The following is a 26676-nucleotide window of genomic DNA, read 5'->3' on the forward strand; positions in this document are numbered from 1 at the left end:
ACTAGAATATGTGTGCACATGTATTTGTGCATACACACACAGAATGTAGAATCAGTTCTCACTATTTTCTGCAATTCTATGCAGCATCATTTAGCACAAAGTGTCATTCACAAAACTGTGCCTAGACATCATGGCTATAGAAATGTATTTGAAAAGATGCTGGCCAGAAGGTTGGTTTTTCAGGGGTGGGAATTTTTGCCCTGCAGGCCTTCTGAGCCCAACTTGCTTTCTTCTATATTCAAATTCTCCAATGACTTCCCACTTCTCCAAAGCTCTCCCTTATTCCCCTATAATAAAGGTCCAAATACCTCTGGTCAGAACACATCCATTTTAAATGTATAATGTAAACCCATTTGCATGAACAATTTACTCTGAGCACAATATTTGTATATTTGTATTGCCTTGATGCCAGATCAGGGAGCAATGGCATCTGCAGGCATATTTTTTGGTGGGGGGCAAAGCCAGCAATCCTATACTCCCCCTCCCTGGGAATATGACCTATTGAATTCAATGCGAACTGGCTCAATCCAGGTGGGGGGCACTACACCCTCTTCCCCCCCAGCACACCCATGCCGAGGAGTTTGGTTTTGGATAAAGAGTGTGAACAGGCCTCATTACAACTACCCAGTTCTCTGCACCAGAGGTTGCAATATATAGATGGAAGGGGGTGGTGGAATGTTGCTTGTAAGTGATTGGTCTCTCTCCTGGTCTTGGATATTCACTAAGATTCTGGATATTCACTATGATTCCTAAGCAGCTCTTAAGTGCTGGATATTCACTACGATTCTTAAGTAGCTCTGAACATTCTCTCTGCCTTCAGACAGCAGAATCGGAGAGCTTCCCCTCCCATCTCTCCAGACTAGGGAGGGCATAGCAGGAACTAGGTGCCAAGACATCTGGGTTCTATTGAACTCCACTACTTCCTCAGGAAGCAGCTTGGACCAAGACTGAATTGTAGTAGCTGTGTAAAATAGGAGAGACCAAATTTCTCCTGACACACTTGCGGGCTAGTTATTATTACTAGAAAAATGCTGGTGACTATGACAAGCAGGGAAATGAAGAGTGGGTGGGGAGAGATCTTATATACCAAAATGTCCCCAGTGCATGCCTGTGTGTGAGAGATTCACACAGACACACACTTATGATCTGCTTGATCAAGATTCCACTCTTCTTAGCTTACACTCCCATTTTCGTGGAAAGTATTTTGTAAAACCAGAATACAACCTTTAAGACATAAGCAAAGTACAGAAACCAGATATTCAATGTTTTTGATACTGAATCAATGTTCTTTAAGTTTTCAAATACTTATGAAAGAGAAAAGCTTTACACCCCTTCCTAAGGGGCAAAGGGACTTGGTCTGAGGCAGCACTTTTAAATATTAGTTGCCTCAAGAGTCTTGAACTGAAAGGTGAGATAGAAGAAATGTGTTAATTAATTGCTAGAGATTGTGACTGAAAAGTCCCTGTTCTAGACCTGGACAAATCTCAACACTTTGAATTTGAAGCAAGGCCTCTTCTATAGACCCTTAAGGACATCAAGGCACATATGGGGAGTCCCATAGGGGAAGGAGGGCCTTCGGGGTTTAGCCAAACATGACATGGTGAAGCAGCTGCAGCGTCTTGTATGGAAGAGGCTGAGCTGACACCATAGATTTGGATGTGCACTCTTGTGGATTTGGGGGGGGGGCGGGGGGGAGGTGGCATACTGTGTCCCTCCCACGTGTCCTGCGGCTGCTCTAGGAAAGGGAGGAGACATTCCTGGACTTTTCATGCCTTCCAGCACATTCCGGAGCGGCTGCCACTTCTGCTGCAGCTCATTAATTCACCAGCTATGGTGGGGGCTTTGGGACAATTGCCTCTTTCAGTTGAGCTTGTCAGAAGGGTTTATGTGCAGGGAGATTGCCAGAAGAACTACAGTATAATGCTTGCCCAGACATATTAACTCCTTCAATTCCAGAAGGATGGCAACTGGGTGGCAACATGAGTTGTTCAAGCAGTGTCAGCACCAACTTTGTGGTATGCTCTGAGGGTATAGGATTTGATTAATCAAAAATTGTGGGTGGGTATTCCATTGGTCTTGAAGAAGCTAGGAGGGACATCATAAGCAAGACACACTTCTGATGTGCAGTGATAACAAAGTCTCATGTGCAGTGATAACATGGTCTGGAATGCTGGATTAAATTATCACCAAGTCCAAAGTGTTGAAACTCAAATTATGCTATGGATTATGCCATTTCAAGTTTCTTCTCTACTACTGAATGTTTTGTTTTCCTAAGGTAGAGAGAGGTAATTGCTGGGAAAGAATTGTAGGGAATCATAGAAAAATATGGGAAGCAGGAAAGGTTTTTAAATGAAGAAGAACAAGGACTGGGGACCATAAAGAATGCCTGAGAATGATACTGAGTTAAGTTGTATTACTCTTTTGATCAAAGGAAGTCCTGTCTTAGCCCTTTTCTAAAGGATGCAGTAGAACTCTCATAGAAATCATAACAGCTGATGTGTGATGTTCATGCAAGCTGCATGTGCATGTAACAAGAAGCTTGGATTGGCCACAGCTTCCCAGTACATATATACTAAGTATACATGCAGTGGCAAATCCAAATGTATGATTATCACATTAATTCCTACACAAGGTGCCTTCCATGTAGGACCTTGGTAAAGGATGATGTGGCTCTAGCAGAAACTGCCAGCATAGTTTTCGGCTCTCTCTCTATAACCAATATGGAGATAAAATTTGGCAAAAGACAAAAGAAGAAAAGTGAACTTTTCAGGGATTCTACCCAAGTCATGGGATTTCATGCTGGTGTCCATTCTGCTCTCTTCAGTACCATTGTAAGCTTAGTACTACAGGCAATAATTATGGTGTGTCTTGGTATAGTATTCTGTACGAAGAAAAATTTAAAAAAATTGTGCCCAGGCAACCCACATTTGGTGACCTGTATAATCTGGGGAAATTGAGCACATTTGTATGATTTTTTCATTTTTTGCATAATTTATTCTGGAATGTCTACTATTTCTAGTAGTCATGGGGAGGGGGCAGAAGATAGATGGGACACTAAAACTCCATCTCTGACTACTGGGAATCCTATTCAGCAAAACAATAATTCAGCAATTCTTCTGGCTTCTGAGACTTCAGCAGGCATTGGCCATGCACTTCCAAGCATATTTTCATAGCCATAAGGACTAGCCACTTGCTCTTTAAAAAAAAGAACAGAAAAGCTGATATTCTCAGAAACCTGGATTGTATGCCTAACATCATATCCTGCACTCCTGTGGAACTGCAGCGTACACAAAACCCTGTTCATAACAACATAAACTTAAACTGAGTCAGAGCATTGGTCCATCTAGCTCAGGATGGTCTACTACTACACTGACTGGCAGTGCTCTCCAGAGTTCCCGCAGGAGTCTTTCCCAGCCTGGCTTGGAGATGGCAGGGACTGGACCTGGGACTCCCCGCATGCAAAAGCAGGTGCCTTACCCATAAGCGACAAGGCCTCTGTCTTTTCCCTGAGAATCCCACTTAGCTTTGTCCAGAGATTCTCCATTCACTATCAAGCCTTTCTTCACAACTATTAGGGGTAAAAAATTGTTTTTAAAATAAAAAAAGGATGATCTTGGGCTGCAGAATTATGTGCCTGAAACTAAATTCTATGGCTGACATCCAAACTGAGTTACTCAGTAGTACTAATCGGGAGTTATTCTAAAAGACTACGTAATTCCAATAGAACTTCCACCAAGTAATCTAGTCTGCATGTCAGGCTTCCCCCACCCCACCATCTCCCTGTAGTTGTGCAGGGTCATAGAACAGGCTATAGCTCCTCCCCCATGGGCCCATAGGCTCCCACCCCTGCCCTTCCATGGGAAAGGCCATGCATTGCCCAGTAAAATCTGGAGGAGGAGGAGGAGAGTTCCACTGTTTCCTCTGCCAGCCTGCATGGACTGCTCCCCTCCAAACTCTTCCTGTCCCCTTAGGGCCAGTATGCAGCCAGCTTAGATTGGCATAGTAGAGAGGATGGGAGGAGAATTGATCCCTTCTGGCACATTAAGGGAGCAATGCAGGGAAGGGAAAGGAAAGAAGCGGCAAAGGCAGCATTGTACTATGTCTCAAGCAGCCCTAATCAAAAACAGTAAACAGGTTACACACACACACACACACACACACACACACACACACACACACACCCTGACAAAAACAACAACTGGGTCCAGCCTTATCTAGGGTGGGTTACCTTTTGATACACTGGCTCCGCTCTGGCAATGCTCTTATAGCTTGTACTCCTAGCATAGTAAATATGAAACGAATTAGCTCCCAGAAGGCTCAGTCCCATCCCCCACTTTTGGCTGGCTGCCCACTCTGATCTCCAGTGCTCATTAGTTCTAATTGCTCCACTCCAGCACCCAGGCTCCAAAGAAGCTGTCTCTGTTTGCTCCACCCTGGGAATCCAGCCCAGGGTTTGAGGCCGCACAAACCCCTTCTTCCCAAGACGGCTTCTGTTCACACTCCTCTCTGGAGCCCTGCCCCTGTACCTCAACCTTCTGACCCAGTGCCGACCCTGGCGCTGGTGCCAAATCCATGCTGGCGGCTGCGGCAGGAGAGGAAGGAGGGAATTCCCTGGCTATGTGGAGGGAGAGGAAGGGAGCAGAGCACCCTGAGGCAGGCAAAGGGCCATAGATGGAAGGAAGAAGGAACAGGCTGACTCAGGAACCGCGAGCAGCTCCAGCCTCCAGATAAGGCCGAGCCCCAACCTTTGCACCTCAACCTACTCAAGCGGGGAATTACCATGGCTCAAGGCCACAGCTCAGTTCCGGGGAGTGGCTGGAGGGAGGCAGGCAGGCTTGGCAGGAATCTCTGCTCAGCGTGGGAAGCTCAAGGAACAGGAATGTTCCCGATAGGAAGAAGGCCAAGGGGCTGGGCCTGCAGCTGCCATAGGAGCATGTGTTGCTTCAGTGAGGCCAAAAGCCTCTGCCTAATACACAGCGAAGGGATGCCACGATGGCTGGGAGCCTTGGCCTGGCACATAAGAAGGGAATCCTATGCCACGGTTGTTTGTTGGGGCAGGTTTACAAGGCAGGCGCATATGTGAGCATGCCAGTGAACAAAGCAGGGAGCAGCACACGCCACCATTCAGGTGCTTATTCAGGTTTCGGAGACGTGGAAGCCAATCTGCCTCTGGAAGACTGTACAGCCTGGAGCCTGGTCCTGACAGCTTGATCTGTGGGAAGCAAACATGCCTGGCTTTCCCCTGAATGCAGATTTGCATGCCAGTGACACAAGCACAGTATGTCTGCCTGAGCAAAAGCTGGTGGAGGCACATGGCAGCACATGTGGTTGGCCTTTGCTGTGTTGAGGGTGGTGTGGGCACAGCAGCACGCATACGGAGCCCATTTTGTGACTTCATAGACAAGCATCAGACACCACCAGCTCGGAGCCCATCCAATGAAGAGAGCAGCTTGCCATTCTCACCGCTACGATTTAACTTGCCGCTCATGAATGCCTTAATACTGTCATAAGTACATGGATTAGAAGTTGGGGGAGAAGAAGTAATGCCCCAAATACACACTCAAAACCCCTTACAGGTTACTAGGTCACGCAGGCAGTGTCATTAGCAGTGATATCACTGGTGGGATGGGCTGGCACTCTCAGGGTCAGCTCTAGGTTTCAGGGGGCCCTCAGCAAAATGCCGTCTATGGGCCCACTCAGGTTTGTGGTGGAACTGACTTTGGTGGATGGGGTGTGAGAGAAGATGGAACAACTCTCTTGGTTGGGAGACTCCCTCCCTCCTCCACCATGGCACAAAGGCTATGGACAAAGCACTCCTCTCAGGGATTGGCAGTTGGCCCTTCTGAGGGACCTAGGCCCTCAGCAGTTACCCAACGATGTTGACCCTGATGTCTGCTCTAGACACTAACCATTTTTGTTTGTTTATTTATATCTATGTAAACCGCTTTGGGAACTTTTGTGGAAAAGCGGTATATAAATATTCATCATATTTGTATTTGTACAGATGGCAGGCTTTTGGGAGACAGGCCTCTATGTTACACATATTTTGCAGGGTTTTATATTGCTGCAATAACCAGCAAAACCATAACAATGTCTATGTCATGGGCAATAATAGCTCTTATCATACACCTTTCAAGTCTTGGAAATACCAACACCTATAAATAGCCTAGGTGTACCACTGTAGTTGACAACTGTCATCATCATATATATTAATTTATCTCTCTAAGTGGAAGGGTGCTGTGTCCCAGTAGTGCTCCTTTCTAAACAAGAAAGATCCTTGAATGCCACTGAAGTAACAGAACGATCCTTGAATGCCATCTTGGAAGTCACGAAACCCGAAGGATGGAGACTTGCATTTGGGGCGGCAGACAAATATGTTAAATAAATACATAAACTAAACTAAAATAAAATAAACCCATAATTCAAAAGGAAAAGACGTAGCAGTGAATATTTGCTAGTGAGCACATACTGGTGAAGCAATTTCTGGGAGCATCTAAATGTAGTCTTCAAATGCAATGTGGGGGGGGAAGTCTGGCATTTGGGGTTCTATTTGCAGCTCCCATCTAAATTCCCTCCCACCGTTCTTCTGATGTCACAGGGTAGTTTAATGGTGCCAAAACATGCGCTCTCTTCCAAGTCAGTCAAGAAGAGGTTCCTGCTTGAATTTGGTTTTGCATTAACCCACACTACTCTGCCAGGGTTGAGGAGAGAACAGAAATTCTGCTTTCCTCTAGGATAAACTCACCTAAAGGGCTGGTGGAGGGTATGTGTAGAGAGGAACAGGAGAAGGCAAGCAAGTTTTCCAGTGAGCCCTGGAAGGTTTCCATGAGCCATATGGCGGAGCCATGTTGCAACCCAAAGCCAACACTAACTGCTTTTTTTCCCCCTGTAACCTTCACTACATTTGCTAATGTTTTGTGACATAAAACCTAGAGATTAATTTTTTTTCTTCTGTCTTAATTGAAGGAACCATTTAGTACAGATTTAACTATTATTACCAAATCATCAGGATTGATGCAGCGCACACACGCGTGCTCCAATCATGTTTGGACTAGCTCAGAGGATTTATGCAAATGGGCCTGCCGGGAGAGGCAATTTGTAGCAGAGAAGGACAATTATACAGGGCCCGTGAGTGCGGGAATGACTGTGCCGGGCGGCTAATGGATAATCATAAAGCGCCAGCAGCAATGAACACCACTGCAGCGTGACCAATGACTTTATACAGCACAGATAAAGAAGCTTTTATGCAACACTGCCTTCCTCTTCAAAGAGGGGCAATTCTTCCCCCAGAGCAGTGCAGGAAGCAAAGCAGAATGAGGTGGGGTAACCCAGAGAAACAGGCATCTCTCCAGCCCGCTTAATCTCCCTGATCCTGATGTCCACTACTACATGCAAAGGAGTCATTGCACTGAGGGCTAAAAGGCAAACACTGCTGGGGTGGAGGTAACAACCATGAACAACAGGAAGATATTTTGACCTCAAAATACTCAATGAACACCAACCACTACTCACATAAGCACACACACATTCACTTACTCACTCTGCTGTATAATAATTATACTGGAAAAACACAAGGATTGGGAGGGGCAGATAGGGTGCTTCTCTCGCTCTCTCTCTCATCCTTGGCAACTGGCTATTGCAGGATGGAAAGACACAATAGCACAAGAGAGAACAAGTATGTATGGCCCACTTGCTATATTCTTTTTGCTGTGGAAAATCATACTGCTTCCAGGACTAAACAAAAAGAAAAACCCTCATGTCTGAAATGCTGTTATGCTGACACACACACACATTCCCCCAAGATGCAATCATACACCCTCAGTGACACGTTAATGCAATCACAGATAAAAAGTTTCTCTCTTTCTCTATCGTTTGCACACACATATTTTGTTTCATTCACAACACCCACTCTAGGAACCATGAGCATGCTTTTTAAAGGCATGAACTACCCATGAAAGCAGCAAGCCCATGTCTCCAAACACAGATTGCTACCCAGCACTCGGAAAGCGGGTAGTGGGGCATTTACAAGCGGAAAATGCCGTGGGAAGGAAAGGTGTGCTGAGTCCTTCCTCCACTTCCTCTGCAACCCCTCCCACCCAACTTGTCTCTCTGCTGGCTCTCAGACGGGAAATAAACTCAGGTGGAAGAAAAACAACTCAGGGGAGGGGCTACATCTGAACACATGGGTGTGCTGGTGTCACATCTATAGTTCTGCCTAAGCACCGCTTGGACTCCCTGTAATACACATGCAGTTATGGGCACAAAGACATATGCATACGCTCCCTCACACTTCTGGAAGGATATGCCATGTTGCACACACGGTGCTAGGACGCCCTTTCCCACTCTACAAGTCACAGCCGATCACTCACTTGACCTTCCTGTCACTCTTGCTGATTGAGCCCTGTCTCAGAGAGCCGAGTGTGCTGGAGTGCTTGCGTTTTCTGGGTCGCCCTGGTCCCCGTCGAGCTGGACTCCGGGAGCTCTCGTCTCGCCTACAGGCAACAACCACAGTGAGCACAGAGCAAAAGGGCGAGAACTTCCCAGCTCCCAGATGGCGAGGTCTGTGCAGGCTTTCCTTGGGTGTAGGTGCAAGTTTCTCTCACAAAACGGAAAAGGCCTTTGAATGGTGGGTGCAAGTGAGCGGCTTGCTTGTTTGGCCTGCAGACGACGTAGACAGACCTACACAAAGACCTGTCACACCCTTGCCCTTCTCTTGCTCTCAGTGCCACGGGTCTTACAGGCCCCTCTTACTGGGAGCCTGCTCAGAAAGGCGGAGGGGTGGAGATACTCACTCGTGGTCATGCCGCCTTTGCAGCTTGGCCAACTCCCGCTGCTTCTCCTTGTAGCGGCGTTGCAAGTCTGCTAGCCGCATACGCATCTCTACCTCCTGGGTGTCCAAGTTCTCAATGGCGGCTTTCAGAGGGCAAACCTATGTGGAAAGGGAGGAGGCTTCTCAGTCAAGGTTGAAAGCTCAATGAGACAAGTTAGTCAGGACTAACTTCAATGGGATTTCTTCTTAGTCAGGACTAACTTTCTCTGGATACAAGCCACCATTCCCTGCTTTGCCCATTCTTTCATTCCTGGCTTTGGCATGGCCTCTCCTTTCCTTTCTGCAGCAGATCTAAGAACAAGGGGCACTTTTGATCTGAGCAAGTGGTACTGAAGGCAAACTGGCTCAACTTACATGCTAGAAAGCTGTCCACCAGGTGCCAACAAGCCAGGGTCTGCCCCATAAAAGTCAAGTTCCATTGCCTCAACTCACTTTCGTCCTGAAAAGCTATGGCCCCAAAATGAGGGGAAAGCAATCAACAACCTATTGTCACTGGATTCTGAGAAGGGTAAGGTCTCAGTTACTCACTCCTGCAGCAGGGAGGGATCCCATCAGATAGAAGCTTAAAGGAGCAGAGCTCGTGGTTCAGGTATGACTGGCACAAGAGATAGACCTGAAGGCCTGGATGGTGGAAGGCTCCTCTCTAGCAACTCTGGCTCACCAGCTCATTTAACGATACAGGGAAAACTCTGCTGAACCAGACCAAGGGTCCATCATATCCAGTATCCTGTGTCCCATAGTGGCCAACTAGATGTCTCAGGGAAGGCTACACACAGGTCACAAAGACATTAGATAGCCCTCTCCTGCAGTAGCACCCCTCACCACCTGCTCTTCAGTTATATACTGCCTCTGAATCTGGAGGTTCCATGATGACAAGAAGCCATTGACAGACTTGTTCTCTACAAATGTATCTAAGCTAGTGATCACAATCAAACCTTGTGACAGTGAATTCTATAAATTAATTATGCACTGTGTGAAGAAATGCTTTGTTTTGTCTGTTCTGCCACTCAGTTTCACTGGATGGATGACTCAATGTCTAGTATTCTTAGAGAAAGAAAAATGTTTTTCTATCCACTTTCCCCACACCAAGCATGATTTTACAAACCTCTATCATGTCCCTCTGCTGAGTTGCCTTTTTAAAATTAAAAAGCCCCAAGCTTTAGCCTTCCCTCATACAGAAGGTGGGGAAATGATTGACCTTTTCCTCTGTCTGGCCCCCTAATTTTTTTGTTTGTTTTTGTTTTTGTTTTCTCTCTTCTGCAATTTCCCCAGCTGCACTATATCTTTTTGGGATGAGGAAACCAGAACTTTACACACTATTCTAAGTATGGCCACACACTGCACCACAGATTGGTAGAAGGGCATTACAGTATATTACAGTATTTTCAGCCTCTTTCTTAATAACCCCTAGCATAGAATTCACCTTTTTTCCACAGCTGTCACATTGTGTTCACTGAGCTATCTACCACAACCTCAACATCTTTTTGCTAGTTAGTCACCAGTTCAGGTCCTATCAGTGTACATGTGGAGTTAATAGTGTTTTGCATCACTTTACACTTACTTTCACTGAGCCTCATTTGCCAGAGAGCCAGTGTGGTGTAAGAGTTAGAGTGCTGGCCTAAGACTGGGGAGACCTGAGTCAAAGTTGAGCCAGTCACTTCTCTCTCAGCCTAACCTACCTCACAGGGTTGTTGTGAGGAGAAACATAACCATGTACACTGCTCTGAGCTCCATGGAGGAAGAGTGGGATATAAATGTAATAAATAAATAAATTCTGTTGCCTATTGGAGAACTCCTTTTGGAGCTCTTCACAATCTGCTTAGGTTTTTACCATCCTAAATAATTTGGTGTTACCTGCAAATGTGGCCTCCTCACTGCTCATTCCTTGCTTCAGATCATTTATGAACCATTAAAAAAGAAGTAGTCCCAATACAGATCCTTGGCTGACCTGACTTCCCTTCATTGTGAGAACAGCTTTTTCCTACTCTCTGTGTCATGTACTTTAACCAGTTTCCAAATTCATAAGGGGACCCATCATCCTATTCAATCACTGCAAAGTTTATTCACAGGCCTTTGGGTAAGAGACTTTGTTAAACTTATTTTGAAAGACCAAACACTGTATGTATCATGGACCAAAACTGGATCCCCCTATCCTCATGCTTGTTCACACTCTCAAAGAACTGCAAAAGGTTAGTGAGGCAGGACTTCCCTTTGCAGAAGCCATGCTTGCTGCTGCTTCAGCAAGGCTTCTTATTCTTCTATATCCTTGATAATGTTATCTTTAATCATGCTTTCGACCAATTTACCTAGAACAGAGGTTAAGCTAAATGGCTTGTAACTTCCCTCCTTGATCCTTAAAAAAAAAATCAGTGGCGGACATGCCACATGGCATATTGTGGGCAGATCTGTGCCACCTGTGTTGCTATAGGTATATAAAACAAGACTGTGTTGTTGCATGAGACAATTCTTGTACTCTTATGTAAAATTGTGGAACTGCAGTTGTACAACACTATGGCCATTATTTCCAATGGCCATAGAGCCACGCTAGTATGACTGCACCATTTTTACATATTAGCACAAAAGCACTCTTGTGCACCAACATCGTCTGAGACACCCACAGCAGTGTGGATGGTGCAGAACTGACCTCAGAACCCTGAGCAGCATGTCGGCCAGTGTTATGTTGGCTATTTTCTAATCCTCTGATACGGAGGCTGATTTAAGGGGAAAGTTACATATTTTGCTGAATCTGCTGAAAGATCAGTAATTTCACATCTGTTCTTAGAGAGTTCTTAAAGAACTCTTAGGTCAGTGTCATCTGGACCTGGTGATTTGTTAATTTTAAATTTGTCGATAAGTCCTAAAATGCCATCTCATCTCTTCTACTTGACTCAATTCTTCAAATTCCTTCCCAGTCTGTGCAGGCACAGGGTACCTGTCCTATATTTTCTCCAGTGAAGACGGACACAAAGCTTCTTTGCAAGCTCCTATCTTCCTTAAGCAATGCTTGTACTCCCTTGTCAGCTCATGGTCTCACCACTTTTCTGGCCAGTTTCCCGCTTCTAATATATAGCTAAATAAATTGTTACTGCTGATAGGCGAAGTGCCATGGATACAAGGCACTTACAGGTTTGGTTTTGGGAGTCCAGATGTATGTGCGGCGGGAGACCCGCACGCGAGGGCGCAGGTCCATACATGGTGCAGCATCTGCCAAGTTGCGGAGGTCAGGTGGGCTACTCTCTAGGCCAGTAGCCTCAACAAGGGCCCAGGCTGCAGCAAGGGTGGCCAGATTTTGCAGATTGAATGCTGCCAGGTCTTCGTCCAGCACTGCAAAAAGCAGAAAGGTTAGTATTCAGAGAGGATTTGCCCACAGGGCAATGATACACATCCTAACACAACCATAAAGCCTTTCTCACAGGCCACTTCAGTACACTTAATTCTTGGTGGGTACACTCGAGCACAAAAGAGAGCTAGCCACACTCACAGTGCTGTGTGTTTTGAATTGTATAACCTCTTTGACTCAAGAGTAACCTCTGCGGGTGGGGAAGAGTAGGTTTGTGGCTTGGGCCTCTTTGTACTAGTGGCTGTGTCCTATAGACAGGCTTCTAAGAAAAGTCCACCTAGTATCTGCTCCTTTCCCAGCCACATCAGGCCTCCCTAGCCACTGAGAATGGTTGGAGATAGGGGTGTGTGAGCCAGTTCAGTTCAAGCTGGGCTCAACATCAAACTGGCCTAGTTCAACAGATTCAGGGTTGAACTGGACTGACCTCGGCCGGTGAGTTCTAACGAGCCAGCTCAGAGCTCTACTGGTAAAGGGGAATCCGGTGAGGATGCCACTTTAACAGTAAAGGGGCAGGGCAGGGGGGCTTCCCTAAACCTAGAAGAGGTGGGAGGGAAGTAATTTATTACTTACAATGCAAGCCATGGCTGCAGAGGTCCCCCCCCCCCCGCTGGTCTCTCTCAGAGTAGCCTGGACAGCTGGCGGCCCGGTTCAGGCCTCTGCATACATGCGGGGACCATTTTAGTGACCTCTGGTCCCCGCATGTGCACAGAGACCCGAAGGCTACTCTGGGGGACTCCGGTGGGGATGGGAGCCACTGCCGCCCTGCCGCCCCTGCAGCCACCATGGCTTGCACTGTAAGTAATAGATTACTTCCCTACCACCCCCTCCTGGTTTAGGGAAGCCCCCATCCTGCCCCTTTATCGGTAAAGGGGAATCCTCACTAGATTCCTCTTTACCAATACAGCTCCGAGCTGGTTTGTTTCTACTGGTGCCAAAACCGAGCCGGGCCAAGTCGAATCTGGCCTGGATTTGAACCGAACCGGCCTGGCAGGTTTTGTGTACATCCGTAGTTGGAAAGTGTGGGAGAAGTGGTTGGCCTGGACCCTCTCCTCATTAGAAGAGCAAGCCATAGAGCTAGATTGTTTGCAAGCAGGAACTTGTTCCACTTTGCTTCTACCCATCCTGATCTCCATGGATCACTGCTTGAGACCTCAGGCACATGGCCATATTTATCTCAGGCACATACCGCACATCGATCTGAGCTGAGAGGAAGTTATTGGGATGTCACATACCTCAGCAGTGGGGCAAAGGCCACTTAAGACAGCAACCAGGAGTCAGCATGGGCTGATCTTAAGGAAAAGAAGGGCCTCATAAGAAAGTATCAAAGTGGGGGGATTTAGGGAAAAGCCATACCCTGAGTGTGGGGAGTTAAGGGCAATGCTGTTGCCTAGCTATGAGTGGATCAAAGAGTTTCTGGAGATCATATGTAGATGGAGAAAGGGGAAGACACAAGCACATGTAACATTTTCTGTGTGCATCTCTCCTGAGTGTATAGTGGATCTGTGAGAGTATGTCTGTGTACAAGGATGTCAGTCTGTGAGTGTGTCTGCACACATGTGTGAGAAGGCATGCAGGGGAGTCCTTGTATGTGGTTTCCTTTCCACTGTGGGCAACAAACGGTTCCAGTGTGTGAGCAGTAACCGTTTGTGTACAGATGAAAAGCACAGACTTGGCTTAGCCACAGGGGGTGATAACCATCTGCACGTGTGGGTTGGTGTAGCCCCCTCCACAGGGCTGGCAGGAGATGGGAGGCTCAAAGAGGCAATGGGAAGGCGTAGGGGCTAAAAAGGAGGGTCGTTATCATTTTATTTTACTGAATCATTCATGTGACCTTAGGACATGCAAGCCGTGTGAAATATTTTCTTCTTCAGGGCGAAGAGATTCTGAAACAGGATACTTCATAATCATATTGGAAGCCTAGCCACCTTTTCTGAATGGAGGGTGTTCACATTTGTTAACCCTCCCTGGGTAACACACCTGAATACAACAAATATTTCCCAAGCCTGCAGGGCTACAAGACACTCTAACAACAGGCCCGTTCTGAATCTCTTTTCTGTCCCATTTCAGATCACAGATTCCCCCTCCACAGCTGAACACACACCTCATTGCTTTCCGCATACAGAACAGAAGAGCTGTCTCAAAGGTTCTTGTCTTCCAGAGACAGAAGGGTTGATCTCTTCCTAGAGCCAAGATTAAGGTTTATGCTGCTCCTGCCCAACAGCAGTGAGTGGGCAAGCCCCCTAAAGCATAGTATGACCCCCAATTTCACTTGCAATGATCCAGACTCTAGGTCTCGCTAAAGGAAAAGGGATTTTCACTGGATCTCCAGGGCTAGGAATAAGCAGCCTTATGGGTAGCTCTCTCTCCTTACTAGTGACAATTCTGAAAGGCAGAATTTTCCATGGCTAACACCAGGTTCTTGGAGAATGTACAGCTTACACAGTATAGGAAAGGGTCCAAACACCATAACATAGTCCATCTAGAGTAGGGGGTCTCAAACTGCGGCCCTGGTTACTGGCCATTGTGATGGGGGATGGGAGTTGTAGTCTGGAAGTCTGTAGTTTGAGACTGCTGACCTAGAGTAATGAAAGACCCAGGTGGGAAACCTAGCAACTCGGATGTCATTCTCCAAGAGATCATTTTCAACTTCCACATGCCCATAGCTACAGTATGGCTTGGGTAATTGCATTCCACCTTTCCCCACCTGACTCTGTGGCACATTACATCCACAAGTACATGGCATCATAAGAGTAAGGCCTGCAAGCAATGGACTTCAGAAACAAACAGGCTGCTTCTCCTACTGATGATCTGTGGGAGTGCAGACCTTGCTCTGTGAGCCCAGACAGGATCTTACTGTCAGAGTGGTCAGGCCTACAGGGTTGTTAGGAAAAGAGCATCTGAAGTTGAAGGGAAAGCAAGGGGTGGGGGTGGGGGGAGAGGCTCCTGACTTAAGAGATCCCAGCAGTTCTTTTCTCCTCCTATGCCATTCCAGTCAAGGGCATATCTGGATTTTCCAGGTGTGTGTTTTGGAGGTGAGGGTGGGGACTTCCAACAGATCAATCTGGACAGCAGGCAATCTCAGGTGTGGTTTTTATCAGCTGACAGAGGAGCAGCTGATGACAGAGCAGAATACCTCCAACCAGCTGTCTATCAGGTGAGGAAGCAGGGGCCAGCTGGGTGGGCTTGCTGGTGACCTGTGACCTTCAGTTGCCTTGTGGAGCTCTTTGGAGGCTGTGATTGTGGGCAGGGCTGTTTTGAGCAGTGACCTTGGCAGGGGCAAGGAAGTGTTACACCAGCCTTTGAGTCCCAGCTGCTCAATGGAACCATGAAAGCCTCCTGGAAGAGACAGTCAGCAAATACATCCATTGTGCCTCCTACCCCCAAAGCTACACATTTGACACACTTTCCTAAGAGATGTGGAAAAACGATTGCAGGACTTCTGGCTCCACTCCCACGACCATCTTCCCATTGGGGCCAACTTTCAGTCTCTACTTGATCACCACTTCTTTGTACCTCAGCCCCTGTGATACAGGCAGGAGCTGTGATCAACGTTTTGCTGGCCTGCCAGGAGGCAGGACTGGATACAGGAAAGAGGGCATTCTGCATTCCTCTGTTAACACTGGAAATTTGGCCCTGCCTAATTCAGATGAGAGGGGCAGCCCTCGACAGACTGCCCTCCGTGACTAAAGAAGTAAACAGGCCTTAGCAAACACTCAGCAACAAGATGTATGACACAGCACTTAAGAGACATTCCGAGTCACATGGTTCTCTCAACTTCTCTGCCTTTGCTATTTACTGCCTCAGTGCATGGGAAGGGACAAGACCGTGACAGTAGTCCTTAGCTTTCTTACCTTGGGTGGCCATGTCACAGGGCTGCCGCCGGAGTTCCAGTTCAGCCAGCTCACTGAGCAGGGCAATGCCAGGAATCCCTGAGCTGCACGGAGAGGGCAAGGGAAGGAGAGCAGCAGGAGATGACGGCTCCAAGGCTGGGAGTTCACCCAGGTTGATGCTGGCAGCAATGAGAGCATCCAGGCCACACGGTGCCACCTGCGCATCAGGATGTGTTGATGGGACATCTAGCGAGGCAGTGTCACTGTCCTCCTCCTGGCAGTCCTCTTCCAGTGCTGCCACTGGACTATCCTCCACAGCCATCACCTCTGGGGAAGGCCCTGGGATGGCAGCATCTGGCCTGGGCTCTTCCTGGCGTTCTTGGGGGGGAGAGTTCAAGTCACCTGGGCTGTCCCCAACCAGTAGAGGGCAGCACGGGGGAGATTCCTTGGCCAGCTCTGTGGAGCTTGGCCTTTGGGGATGCACGAGGAGATGGGGAGGGTGAGGATGGGGAAGTCCCACTTCAGTGTTCCCAGCCCCACTGGGAGGACTGGCTTCTGTCTCGCAGCGTGGCTCCTGCTCTGGTGGGAAGGTGCGTGACTGTTCAGGCTCCGCTGCCGTGGAAACAGTTTGCATAGTGTCAGGATCAGCTGGGTCCAGAGGTAAAGGTGATGCATAGCCCAGACCAGCCACAGGGTAGGAATAACCAGGAGGGAGGTCTAGAGAGAGAAGGAACAGCAGAATAAGCAGTCGCAGAAGAAGTCCCCAGACCACACAACCTATCAGGATAGTCTTGGACTCTCCAAACCATACAGAATATGTATTAAAGCTCAGAGGCAGGGTGACCTCCTGAACCTTCAGTCTTCCCTACAGACAATATGGGAATGTCTCAAAAACCTGTGTTCATAATAAAGTTAGGCAAATTCAAATAGATGTGCTCTCTTGCCAATTTGTTCTTGCAAACAATTTGTTGTTTGAGAATGATACGGAGTACTAGGGTAAAATGGCTAAGAGTGGAGGAAGTCGAAAGGGATCAAGAGATGCTCATGTTATCCTGAACAGCACAAGCCATATAGATACTCTAGAAGCTCTTTAGAAGACACTTCCCACGCACATTTTTTCTCTACTGCCATGAGGACTAGAAACCTGAACTGTTGTTTTCATAAACCATATTCTGTGCTATACAGCTAGGCTAAGCACTCCCTGGTGGCATCAAAACTTTGTAGATATTTTTAGACCCTTGCTTACCACAGGGCGCATATTACAACAGTTACTAGGAAGATGAAGTCTATGTCAGGTCCTATATTAATAGTGGATTGCCAACATAAGACCCACAGATTGAGTTCTTGCACAAAGACACTTTGCCTTAACCATCACCCCTCCCCTCATTCCTGGCCTGCCATGGGTCTCTACCTGGTTCTAGCGATTTGGGATAGTCCTGGGCTGGCCGCCCCTCAGGCTGCTTGTTCTCAGCCTCCGGACCAGTGGAGCTCTGCGAGGGCACTGGACTTACAGCTGGCGAGCGTGGCACCACAGCAGGGCAGACAGGTAAAGTGCAGGGGGCAGGGCATTTGGGCGGGTGGCAGCAGGGAGAGAGCTTGGCTGAGCAGGCGACTGCTGGCGACAGGCCCTTCGGAGGAACATTTAAGGCAACAGCTTTGTGGGATGGTTTCAACGGCTTCTCAGGGCCTGGCATCTCCAGCTCAGGGAGAGGCTCTTCTGGCTTCCGCTTCAAAGGGGAAAAAGATGGATGGTCAGTGAGTGCTTGAAGCCTAGACACCACTCTCACCAAAGGTTAATAAGCCCAGTGAAAATACTGACTGTCACTTAAGTGTGTCTCGCATTTCTGTGTACTGTGACGCCCTGCAGAAGGAGCTGATGGTTAATGTCTCTCTCTCTCTTCCACATCCTTCCCTTATCAGGGCCCCCGCCCACACATATCCCTGATTCTGGGCTCAGACAGAATCAGTGGACATTTACTTTAGTTGCATCCCTTTAAAAATCACATGGAAACACAAACCTCACTGGGTTCAAGTAACTGTTGAATGCACTAGAGACAAAGGATTGCCTGCTTTTCATATAACTGGGCTGCAAGTGCTGTCCTTAACTTTTTTTAAACAGAATTCCGAAACCAGGTAACCCAAGATCTGCACTAAGAAAAGCTGGATTCTGCAACCTCTGTACATTATACTGTTTTCTTTTGTGTCATATTTTCAGGTTCTGCTGGTCACAGGAAGGGCCAATTCGCTATGCAGAACTCAGACTCCATTGCCTCACAATGATCCAGACACCACCCCTCTGGCTTTGCTAGACATAATCATCACTTTTTCAAGCACATCTTTGCAGCCGTAAGGAACAGGAACCTGCCTTTTGGGGAAACTGAACTTCAACCTAATATAGTAACCTGTGCTTCCTTCTAAGCTTGCACAGAAACACAACACAGACACACAAAATCCCAACTGTGACCCTTTGGAGTCAGGAAGACTGTTCTCCTTCCACAGAGGATATCAGTTTCCTTCACTACCTTCATTTCTCCAGGATACTAAAACAACTAGAGGCAGGATGTTGACTACCAGAGACCTGAAGCCAATACAACTTCCTTTGAGATGACTCGGTAGCAAGCTTTTGCCCTCTCTCGGAGTCTGGCCAAACATCATACTTTGAGCCTGGAAAGCATTTCTCATCAGGTCAGATTGGCTAGGGAAACTATGGAAGAGCTTGGGGATGTTGGGTATTTTTGCTTTGCCTTCTCTTGCAGCATGTGGTTTGGCTTACTTGGGTGAGTCATCTGGAGCTGTGCAGTCACCTTTCTGCAATGCACTTGCTGAGTGAGTGAGTGAGTGAGTGAGAGTGAGTGAGAGAGAGAGAGAGAGAGAGAGAGTGAGTGAGAGAGAGAGAGAGAGAGAGAACACACGAACACCCTGTGGGTTGATTTGTGTTTGGGCAGCTGTAAGGCTCTCTAGTAAGGGGCAAGATTAGATTATAATTTGATCTCATCCACTCTGATTATCCATGCTCTCTAAAGAGACAAGATGGCTTTCCCAGCAAGATATTTTCCATTTTTCTGGTTCCCCCAACAAGGTAGCCTGGTGGATATTGTGAGGGGCTCGAAGGGTGATGATGCCATCTCTCTCACACTTACCTGGCTGTGTGTGTGCCTGTGCTGCACTTCGAGTGCCTGTGCTGCACGCTGTTGCTGCTGCTGCTGTTGCTGCTGCAGAGCATAGAGTTCTTGCTGACGCAGGAACTGGGAGCGGGAGTAGACAGGGAGTTGCCCCGTGTGCTGCAGGTGAGAGCCAGGCCCTCGGCTAGGATACATGGGTGGCCAAATAGATGCCTGGTCCATCACCTCAGCTGCTGAGAGACAGGAAGGTTAATCAGAGATGTGAACAAAATCAACAGATCTGAGGGAGCTTCCCTCATCCTTGGGAAAAAAGCACCACCTTTACCTCCTCATTGGAGACACTGCTGCCCCATCCTTGTCAGTATGCAACAGAGACAGGGAATTTCAGTCAGTCCCTTACTGGCTGCTACTTACCCAGGGTGTGGGGGGCACCATGGGCTGGAGGCTCAGAGGGCAGGATGACTAGCTGAGCAGGCGGCTCCTGTGACAGAGGGAAAACTGGTTGCATGGCACTGGGCATAGAGGCTGGGAAGCCAGGTGGCAGGTTCTGATGGAGAGCGGGGTGTCCGATGCCTGGAGCAGTGGGGAGCAAACACACTGGATGTAGAAAGAAAGCCCAGTCTACACACACACACACACACACACACACACACACACACACACACACACACAATTCTGGTAAGAACTAATCTACCGATTTTCCTTTCACTATCCCTGCAACTGGACTAAATTTGGTCCAAATCAGTTAGGCAGTTCATAAGTTAGCCCACTTGCGCCTCAGACATTAATGCACCCACCAAATTGGGGTGGATTACATCACAACAAACTACACCTTTTAGGTGTCCCTACAACTGTACCAAATTTTATCCAAATTGGTTCCCACTTGTGCCTCAAATGTTCATGGATCTGCCATATTGAATCAGGGTGGATGACATCATCACAAACCACATGCTTTAGCTGTCCCTATGTGTCCCTATGGTTGTAGCAAATTTGGTTCAAATCGGTTAGGCGGTTCATAAGTTAGCTCAGTTATGCCTTAAACGTTCAGGTGTCCGGCATCTTGAATTGGGGTGGATGACATCATCACAAAACTACGCCATTGAGGTGTCCCTATGTGTCCCTACAACTGTTACAAATTTGGTTCAAATCAGTTAAGTGGTTCATGTTAGCCCACTTGCGCCTCAAATGTTCATGCATCCGTCATCTTGAATTGGGGTGGATGACATCATCACAAACTACATAGTCCCTATGTGTCACTCACCACAACTGTACTCAGTTTGGTTCAGGCATTGCAAAGTTGATGAGACACACACACACACACACACACACACACACACACAATGCTGGGTGATCTCATAAACTTACTTTCCTTAAGGAAAATAGGCTAACAGTCCCATATTCTTCAAGAAATGGAGAAAGCATTACAGGGTGACATATTGCCTTTTCTGTTTACCTCCAGATAGGCTTGTAAGGTGCTCCTTCACTATCACCCAACTGTGGCTACCTATTACTTGTGGCTACCTGAGGCCAGACAGGTAGCCAACTGTGGCTACCTGAGGCCACCTTCAGCCTTAGGGGCAAGATGCCCCTAAATACCAGTCACAGGGGAGTAGCAGTAGGAGAGAGGGCATGCCCTCAGCAATTGCCTATGGGATTCCCAGAGGCATCTGGTAGGCCACTGTTTGAAACAGGATGCTGGACTAGATGGGCCTTGGGCCTGATCCAGTAGGGCTGTTCTTATGTACTTGTACATGTGGCAAAACAGAAAAGTGTGCATTCATCAAACAAAAATATATACATTTCATGTGTGCCCTTTAACTACACAGAGGCCATGCCCACATAGGAAAAATCATCACATGCAAAGTTGTCTGTAGAGATCAAGGAAGTGGTACTGAATGGGACCATCTATCCGTACCTGGCAATCAGTAGTGGCCCCAGAAGAACAGTCTGCAATGCCTGCGAGGACCAAACCATAGGGCATCCAAGAATCCAGTGATGCTGGGATTGAGGGTCCCTTCTCACTTTACAAAATTTCAGGATATAATGTGCATGTGTGGAAATTTTTGCCCCATTGGGAAGTGGTGACTGAAAAGATCCACATGTTGTTTTCACATTATCTTTTACAAGGAAGGCTTTCCATGCAGGAATGTTGTAGTATGTGAAGCGGCCCTGAGTGTCAGTCACTCGGGGTAGCAGGGTTGCTTCGGCCTTAACAACCCTTAAAGCTGGAGGTTAAGGTGAGCCTGGCATTTCTCATAATTCCCAATCTAAAGAATGTGCAGGATGCAGAAAGGCTGCAAAGTGAGACTGATGGAGCAACAACAGGTGAGGGCTAAAAATACATAGGTTGGATTGAGACAGCAAAGAAGAATGGAAGGAAACTAAAATTGCTGGGGGGATCAGGGCTAGAAAGCTGTAGATCATGTGTGACGTACACCAAGAGCAAAACAGGAGCAAAGAGAGCAGCTGCTTGTGGCCTGGACGCAGCCGAGGGTTCAGTTTTCGTTACAGGCTGTAAAGCACACTTTAATTCCAGTTGCACTTCCATTACAAATGCTACTGACCGTATGAGTGTCCACCCATCCAAAGTGAAGGGCTGCGAGTCCGGGGCAACCAGTGTGTATGGGCTGGATGCGTGTGAGCTGCTGGGTCTCCTCCCAGCTGGCTAGCCTGCAGCGAGGAACTCCCTGCAATCATCAGGTGTGGGGTAAGGTCTCCAGGGCAGCTGCTTGATGGGTGGATGCGGGCAAACTCCACTAGGTCCTTGTTATCTCTGTCAGACCAAAGATCAGATGAACAGAGACAGGTCAGATGGAACAGAGTGATCCTGCAGTGGCTGACAAAATAAATTACCACAACATGGGCCATCACAAGGGGATGATCTTGTGGCCTTCAGTCCTCACAATCAGGAAATGGCAATCAATCATGAAAGCTGGATCTCACAAGAAGAGGCCGTGCTGGGGCCAATGCTAGACCACTGGAGGAGGAACTTCTACCACTCCCTGAAGCCATTTGAAGAGGTGCAGCACTGAGGTAGCGAATGAAAATTGCCCTTCCATGGTACAGGCGGGCCTTGCTCAGGGCCTTATAGAGTCTTACCCCAACTAGCCATAATCTTCTATTACCAACCCATTTTCCTCTATACACCCCTCATCCCTGTGGCTGGGGTGTGCCCTTACTGGAGTAGGAGGTCTCTCCCTCCAAGTCCCAGACGTTCCTCACACAGCCGGCTTCGTTCCTCCTCCGCATCCAGGTCGATGACATGCACAGGCCGTGCCACACCAGCTGAGAGAAAGAAAACGGGAGAGGCAAAGTTAGGAAGACCCTCTGACAGCCACATACAGGAGAACTTCCCCAAGCACTGGCCTTCTTTCCTGGGGAGATGAGTGGGAGCAGAGAGCCAAGGAGATGGCATTAGAAAACCAATCACAGTAACAAAACTTTAATATACATCTCTCACTACATGCATCTAGGGGGCTGGCACCTAAAGAAGAGAAAGGGGCTTAGACAAATTCATAGAGGACAGATCTATCAATGGCTATTAGTCTTGATGGCCGTAGGCCACCTCCAGGCTCAGAGACAGGATGCCTCTGAATACCAGTTGCAGGAGAGCAATAGGAGGAGAGGAGGCACACACTTCATCGCCTGCTTGGAGGCTTCCCAGAGACATATAGTGGGCCACTGTGAGAAACAGGATGTTGGACTAGAGAAGCCTTGGTCCTGATCCAGCAGGGCTCTTCTTATGTTCTTCTAAGGGGCACTGGTCCTGCCTGAGAGGCTTTAGTTGAGTGAGGTTTAAGAGTGAGGTTGTGACTTGGGTGTCAAGGGTTGGAAGTCTGAAATAAGAGGTCCTTTGCATTTTGTGAGTAGGGTTTGGTTAGAAGACTGACAGTGGAGAAAGGGGCATCTGTGGACACAATTCTTAGAGGAGAAAGGAGAAAATGCTGGCTTGAGACCTTATGGGAGTATGGCCTTGCCACTGCCTACCACCCCACACCTTCTGGCTCATTACCTTTGAGGCCCATGGCAGCCCGGCCCTGCCGACTGGAGCTGGATCCATAGGCTGGTTCAGGCCGACTCAGTGTATCCTTCTGACGGGCCACGGCCACAGCAATGCCCACAGGAGGCTGACGCACCTCGCCATCCCCATGGCCCAGCTCATGGTCCCTACTGCGGGCACAGTCTGGACGTTCCAGCTCCTGTTGTCCCTTGGCCCCCAAGAACTTGCTCCCATCCTGGTGGGCACAGCTGCCCTTGAGGCTGCCCAGCCCCACAAAAGGAGCTTTCTGGCCCACAATAAGTGCTTGGTTACTGTACTTCAGCAGGTTTTTCATGGCTGACACTTCATCCGGAGGGGTCTGCATTTCCTGGGTCAGCACTGAACCCTGTGTCATGAGGGCCGCCTGCTGGAGACTGCTGCTGAAAGGGTCCAGGTAGGAGCCTTTCCTTTCCTCTGCTATTGACAAGGGGGGGCCTTGGCCCTGCACTGGCCACGGGGGCAAGTGTGGTCCATTATAGCCCAGAGAGCTGAGCTCCATGGACTTGCGCTTGGACTCTGCATGGGTGCCTGCCTGCTCCATCTCTGTCTGCAAGTGCTGCTGGTGGCGGATACGAGCCACTTTCTGGGTGCTAGGGGGAGGCGGCTCCTTAGGGGCCTTGTCTAAAGTGCAGCAGGACTGGCTGAGTTTACACAGTGTCTCCTGAGGGCTGGGCCGGGCACAGTCCTGGGGTGGCACCATCTCAAAGTGCCCACTCTTAGGTTGGTGAGGCAAACTGCCAAAATGGCTATCAGAGCCAGTGCTGTTCAGGTACTCCAGGCCTTTGAGGCGGGCATTGGAATTCTGTGGCCAATCTAGCCGCCGCTCAGCTTTGCCCTCCGCTTTGAGGTGAGAGAAAGGGTGGTTTCCATAGGTGGGTGGATGATCTGGGCCCACGTCATGGGGGCGCTCCTTGCCCTCACAGGGCTCAGATGGCACCTGGAAGGAGCGGCTCTTGTCAGTCAAGTGGCCTACAGAAGGCACAAAAGTGGCCCCACTGATCCGTAATTCCCGGCTGGCCTTATCCTGCAGAGGACACATCCCGTCTGGGCTGGAATGAAGCTGCAGGCAAGGGAAGCTGCCAGTTGTTGTGCTCAGAGCTGGAGGCCCAGTGGGCAGACTAGATGGGACAGTGTAGGAGACCGAGTGGTGTAGCATCTGTCGTCGCTCCAGGCACTCGCTGTAGGACTGCGGGGGCTCATGGTGGCTGAGTTCCTTGGCACAACGGCTCTGGGCACCAGCGTGGCGTGGCAGGATGCCACCACCACAGCTGGGAAGTACAGCTTTGCCCGAGTCGCCATTCAAGACCTTGGAGCTCAGCAGGCACGAGGGCAAGTGTTTGGGCCTGTTGTCACAAGAAGTCCGCTGGGGAGGCCCCTCCTTGCAGTTCCCCTCAGGTGTCATGGGCATCACCAGCTTGTGCCGCTCCTTGGCCTCGTCATCAATAGCTCGTTCCTTGCCCTCACCCTTGGCCCCCTTGTCCTTTGACAACACAAAGCGCTCGTAGTCCTTGTGGCACTTTTGTCCATGGCCAGCCTCTCGGTCCCGGCTGCAGGAGCCAATCGGGTGACCAGGAGCTGCCCGGGCAATGCTGGGGAAGTTGTGATTGGCTGATAGCAGGGTAGGCTGAGCCGGCAGGTTCCGCAGATAGAAATTATCTAGAGAAAGAGGCAAATAGTTAGAATGGGAGCTATTTTCTTTGAGACATAGGGCCCAGACAACATCCCATGCTGCCTCCCTGTTGCAGCTCAAATAGTATCTCATCTGATTTCTCTGTCCATATCCTGTGGCCAGAACAGTTTTGTCAGCAGACTCTCCTCTGCCCGAGTGCTACAACAGCCCACTTTATAGGACTGTACCACTTGGCAAGCAGAAGCTTTAATATGTCAGGGACCCACCTGGGACTGTCAGGGACCCACCTGGAGGATGTCATGGGAAGATAGAATTGGCATCAGGACAGATACTGAAGCATAAGCATACTTTAATCACAGAGAGATCAGTTATTTCTTTCCCTGCCCCCACTCAACCCCACAACTGCCCACTGAATGTATGCCCTTGATAAGATGCTGATTCCACAGTGCTCTTCCTAACCCTTGGGGGCACAGCTGCATACTCCCCACATTCTGATCAAGACCCAACACTTGCCTTTCTGGCTCTCATAGAAACGGTGCTGACCATACAGGACATTGCTGTTTCCATGGTGATCCAAGTGGCTCATGGGAAGAAAAGTGGATGCTAAGCTCCCAGAGAACCTCGGGTAACCTGGAGCTAAAACAAGAGGCAGTGAGGAATGAAATGCCAGTGTCACAACATAGTGGTCATGAAGCAAAGTCATTGGCTGGGCCCTGAGTCTGATCTGTCTCTATGCATATGTCGAAACAAGATTGTCAGGAAGGGATTCAGTAAGACATTTGCTGTGGCTCTACTCATAATCACCTAATGCCCACTGCAGGAGAATTACTGGCAGTTGGTTGCGGGGCAGGAAGATACAAAAATTTGAGTGCCATGGTTTTAAAAAGCTTATCTGATGCTAACTTGGTAGAAGGAACTTTCAGAGGGTACCTTGCAAAGGAAGATGGCAAGAGACAAAAGGCAAGGGGGGACATCGGGTGGAACAAAACATTCTATGGCATGAGCACAAGAGAATTCTGAAGTACACAGATCACTGGATTCTTCATGAAACAATATTCATAGATTTTGTATTCCCACACTGAATAGTTCCACCGTTTGATGATAAAAGTAAGATCTCTGCCTGCTAACTTAACAGGAACCTGCCCCCAAAAGAAATAGTAAGACTTAACAAGACTTGTGCCTAAATACATAAATAAAATGAATATCAATAAATTGGCATTCTGCACCCAAATTCTGCAGTCATAATCAAGCATATGCACATAATTTGTGTGCTTTGCAATATTTTTTTCTGCTTTAAAACTTATTTTGGCAAGGGCTGAGGGAATAGGTCCTGAGAAGAATAATTGGGAGTGGGGAGAGGAATGAAAAGTATCATGAAGAAAGGACAAGGAGCAGTAAAGGGAACTGAAGATCCGACTCTTGACCATTGCAAGTCTTTCTCTTAGCCCGACTCTGCTGTATGTTTTGGCAGGCATATAGGCTGGAAACCTGGCTTCTTTAAAATATTAACATGAAAGCTGAGATTCTGAATAACTTGGAGCTACCATATACCTGATTCCGTTTCTGTACAACACTACCACCTAGCCATGAAATATACACAGCCGCTGACTTGACAATCTTGACTGGGATTGTATCCTCCTGGCTTCCTGCCAGCAGCCTGTGTCTGGGTCAAGTGTCAAATGCCGCCACTAAGGGTTTTACTAGGAGAAAGGCAGGGGAGAGTCAAGCATTTTGATGGGGTGCCAAGGTGAGCATTACTGAAACTGCCAAATGTGGTCTCAAGTGCTAGCTCTGGGTTTGGGATGCAAAGGCTCTGGGGACCTGGGTCAAATTCCCAGCTCTTCCATAGACTTCCTGTGTGACTTCAAATAAATATCTCATCCAT

The 26676-nt window shown here is 48.2% G+C and overlaps 1 protein-coding gene across 19 annotated transcripts in view; it reads right to left on the reverse strand.

Annotated features, from left to right (window-relative positions):
* Positions 1–26676, reverse strand: part of BAHCC1 (BAH domain and coiled-coil containing 1) — a 137811-nt gene that overhangs the window by 19400 nt on the left and 91735 nt on the right. For 17 of the 19 annotated variants that reach the window (XM_053295476.1, XM_053295477.1, XM_053295481.1 and 14 more), the window contains 11 exons: positions 25305–25427; positions 23135–24817; positions 22302–22407; positions 21687–21895; positions 19537–19695; positions 19141–19355; positions 17412–17727; positions 16022–16717; positions 11955–12154; positions 8793–8929; positions 8370–8492 (listed from right to left, as the gene is read on the reverse strand). In XM_053295476.1, the coding sequence (XP_053151451.1) occupies positions 8370–8492; positions 8793–8929; positions 11955–12154; positions 16022–16717; positions 17412–17727; positions 19141–19355; positions 19537–19695; positions 21687–21895; positions 22302–22407; positions 23135–24817; positions 25305–25427 (3967 nt within the window). The remainder of the gene's footprint in view (positions 1–8369; positions 8493–8792; positions 8930–11954; positions 12155–16021; positions 16718–17411; positions 17728–19140; positions 19356–19536; positions 19696–21686; positions 21896–22301; positions 22408–23134; positions 24818–25304; positions 25428–26676) is intronic. The other 2 variants (XM_053295493.1, XM_053295478.1) reach the window with 1 other exon arrangement.

The sequence above is a fragment of the Hemicordylus capensis genome, chromosome 2 (assembly GCF_027244095.1).
Source record: "Hemicordylus capensis ecotype Gifberg chromosome 2, rHemCap1.1.pri, whole genome shotgun sequence".
Lineage (NCBI taxonomy): Eukaryota > Metazoa > Chordata > Lepidosauria > Squamata > Cordylidae > Hemicordylus > Hemicordylus capensis.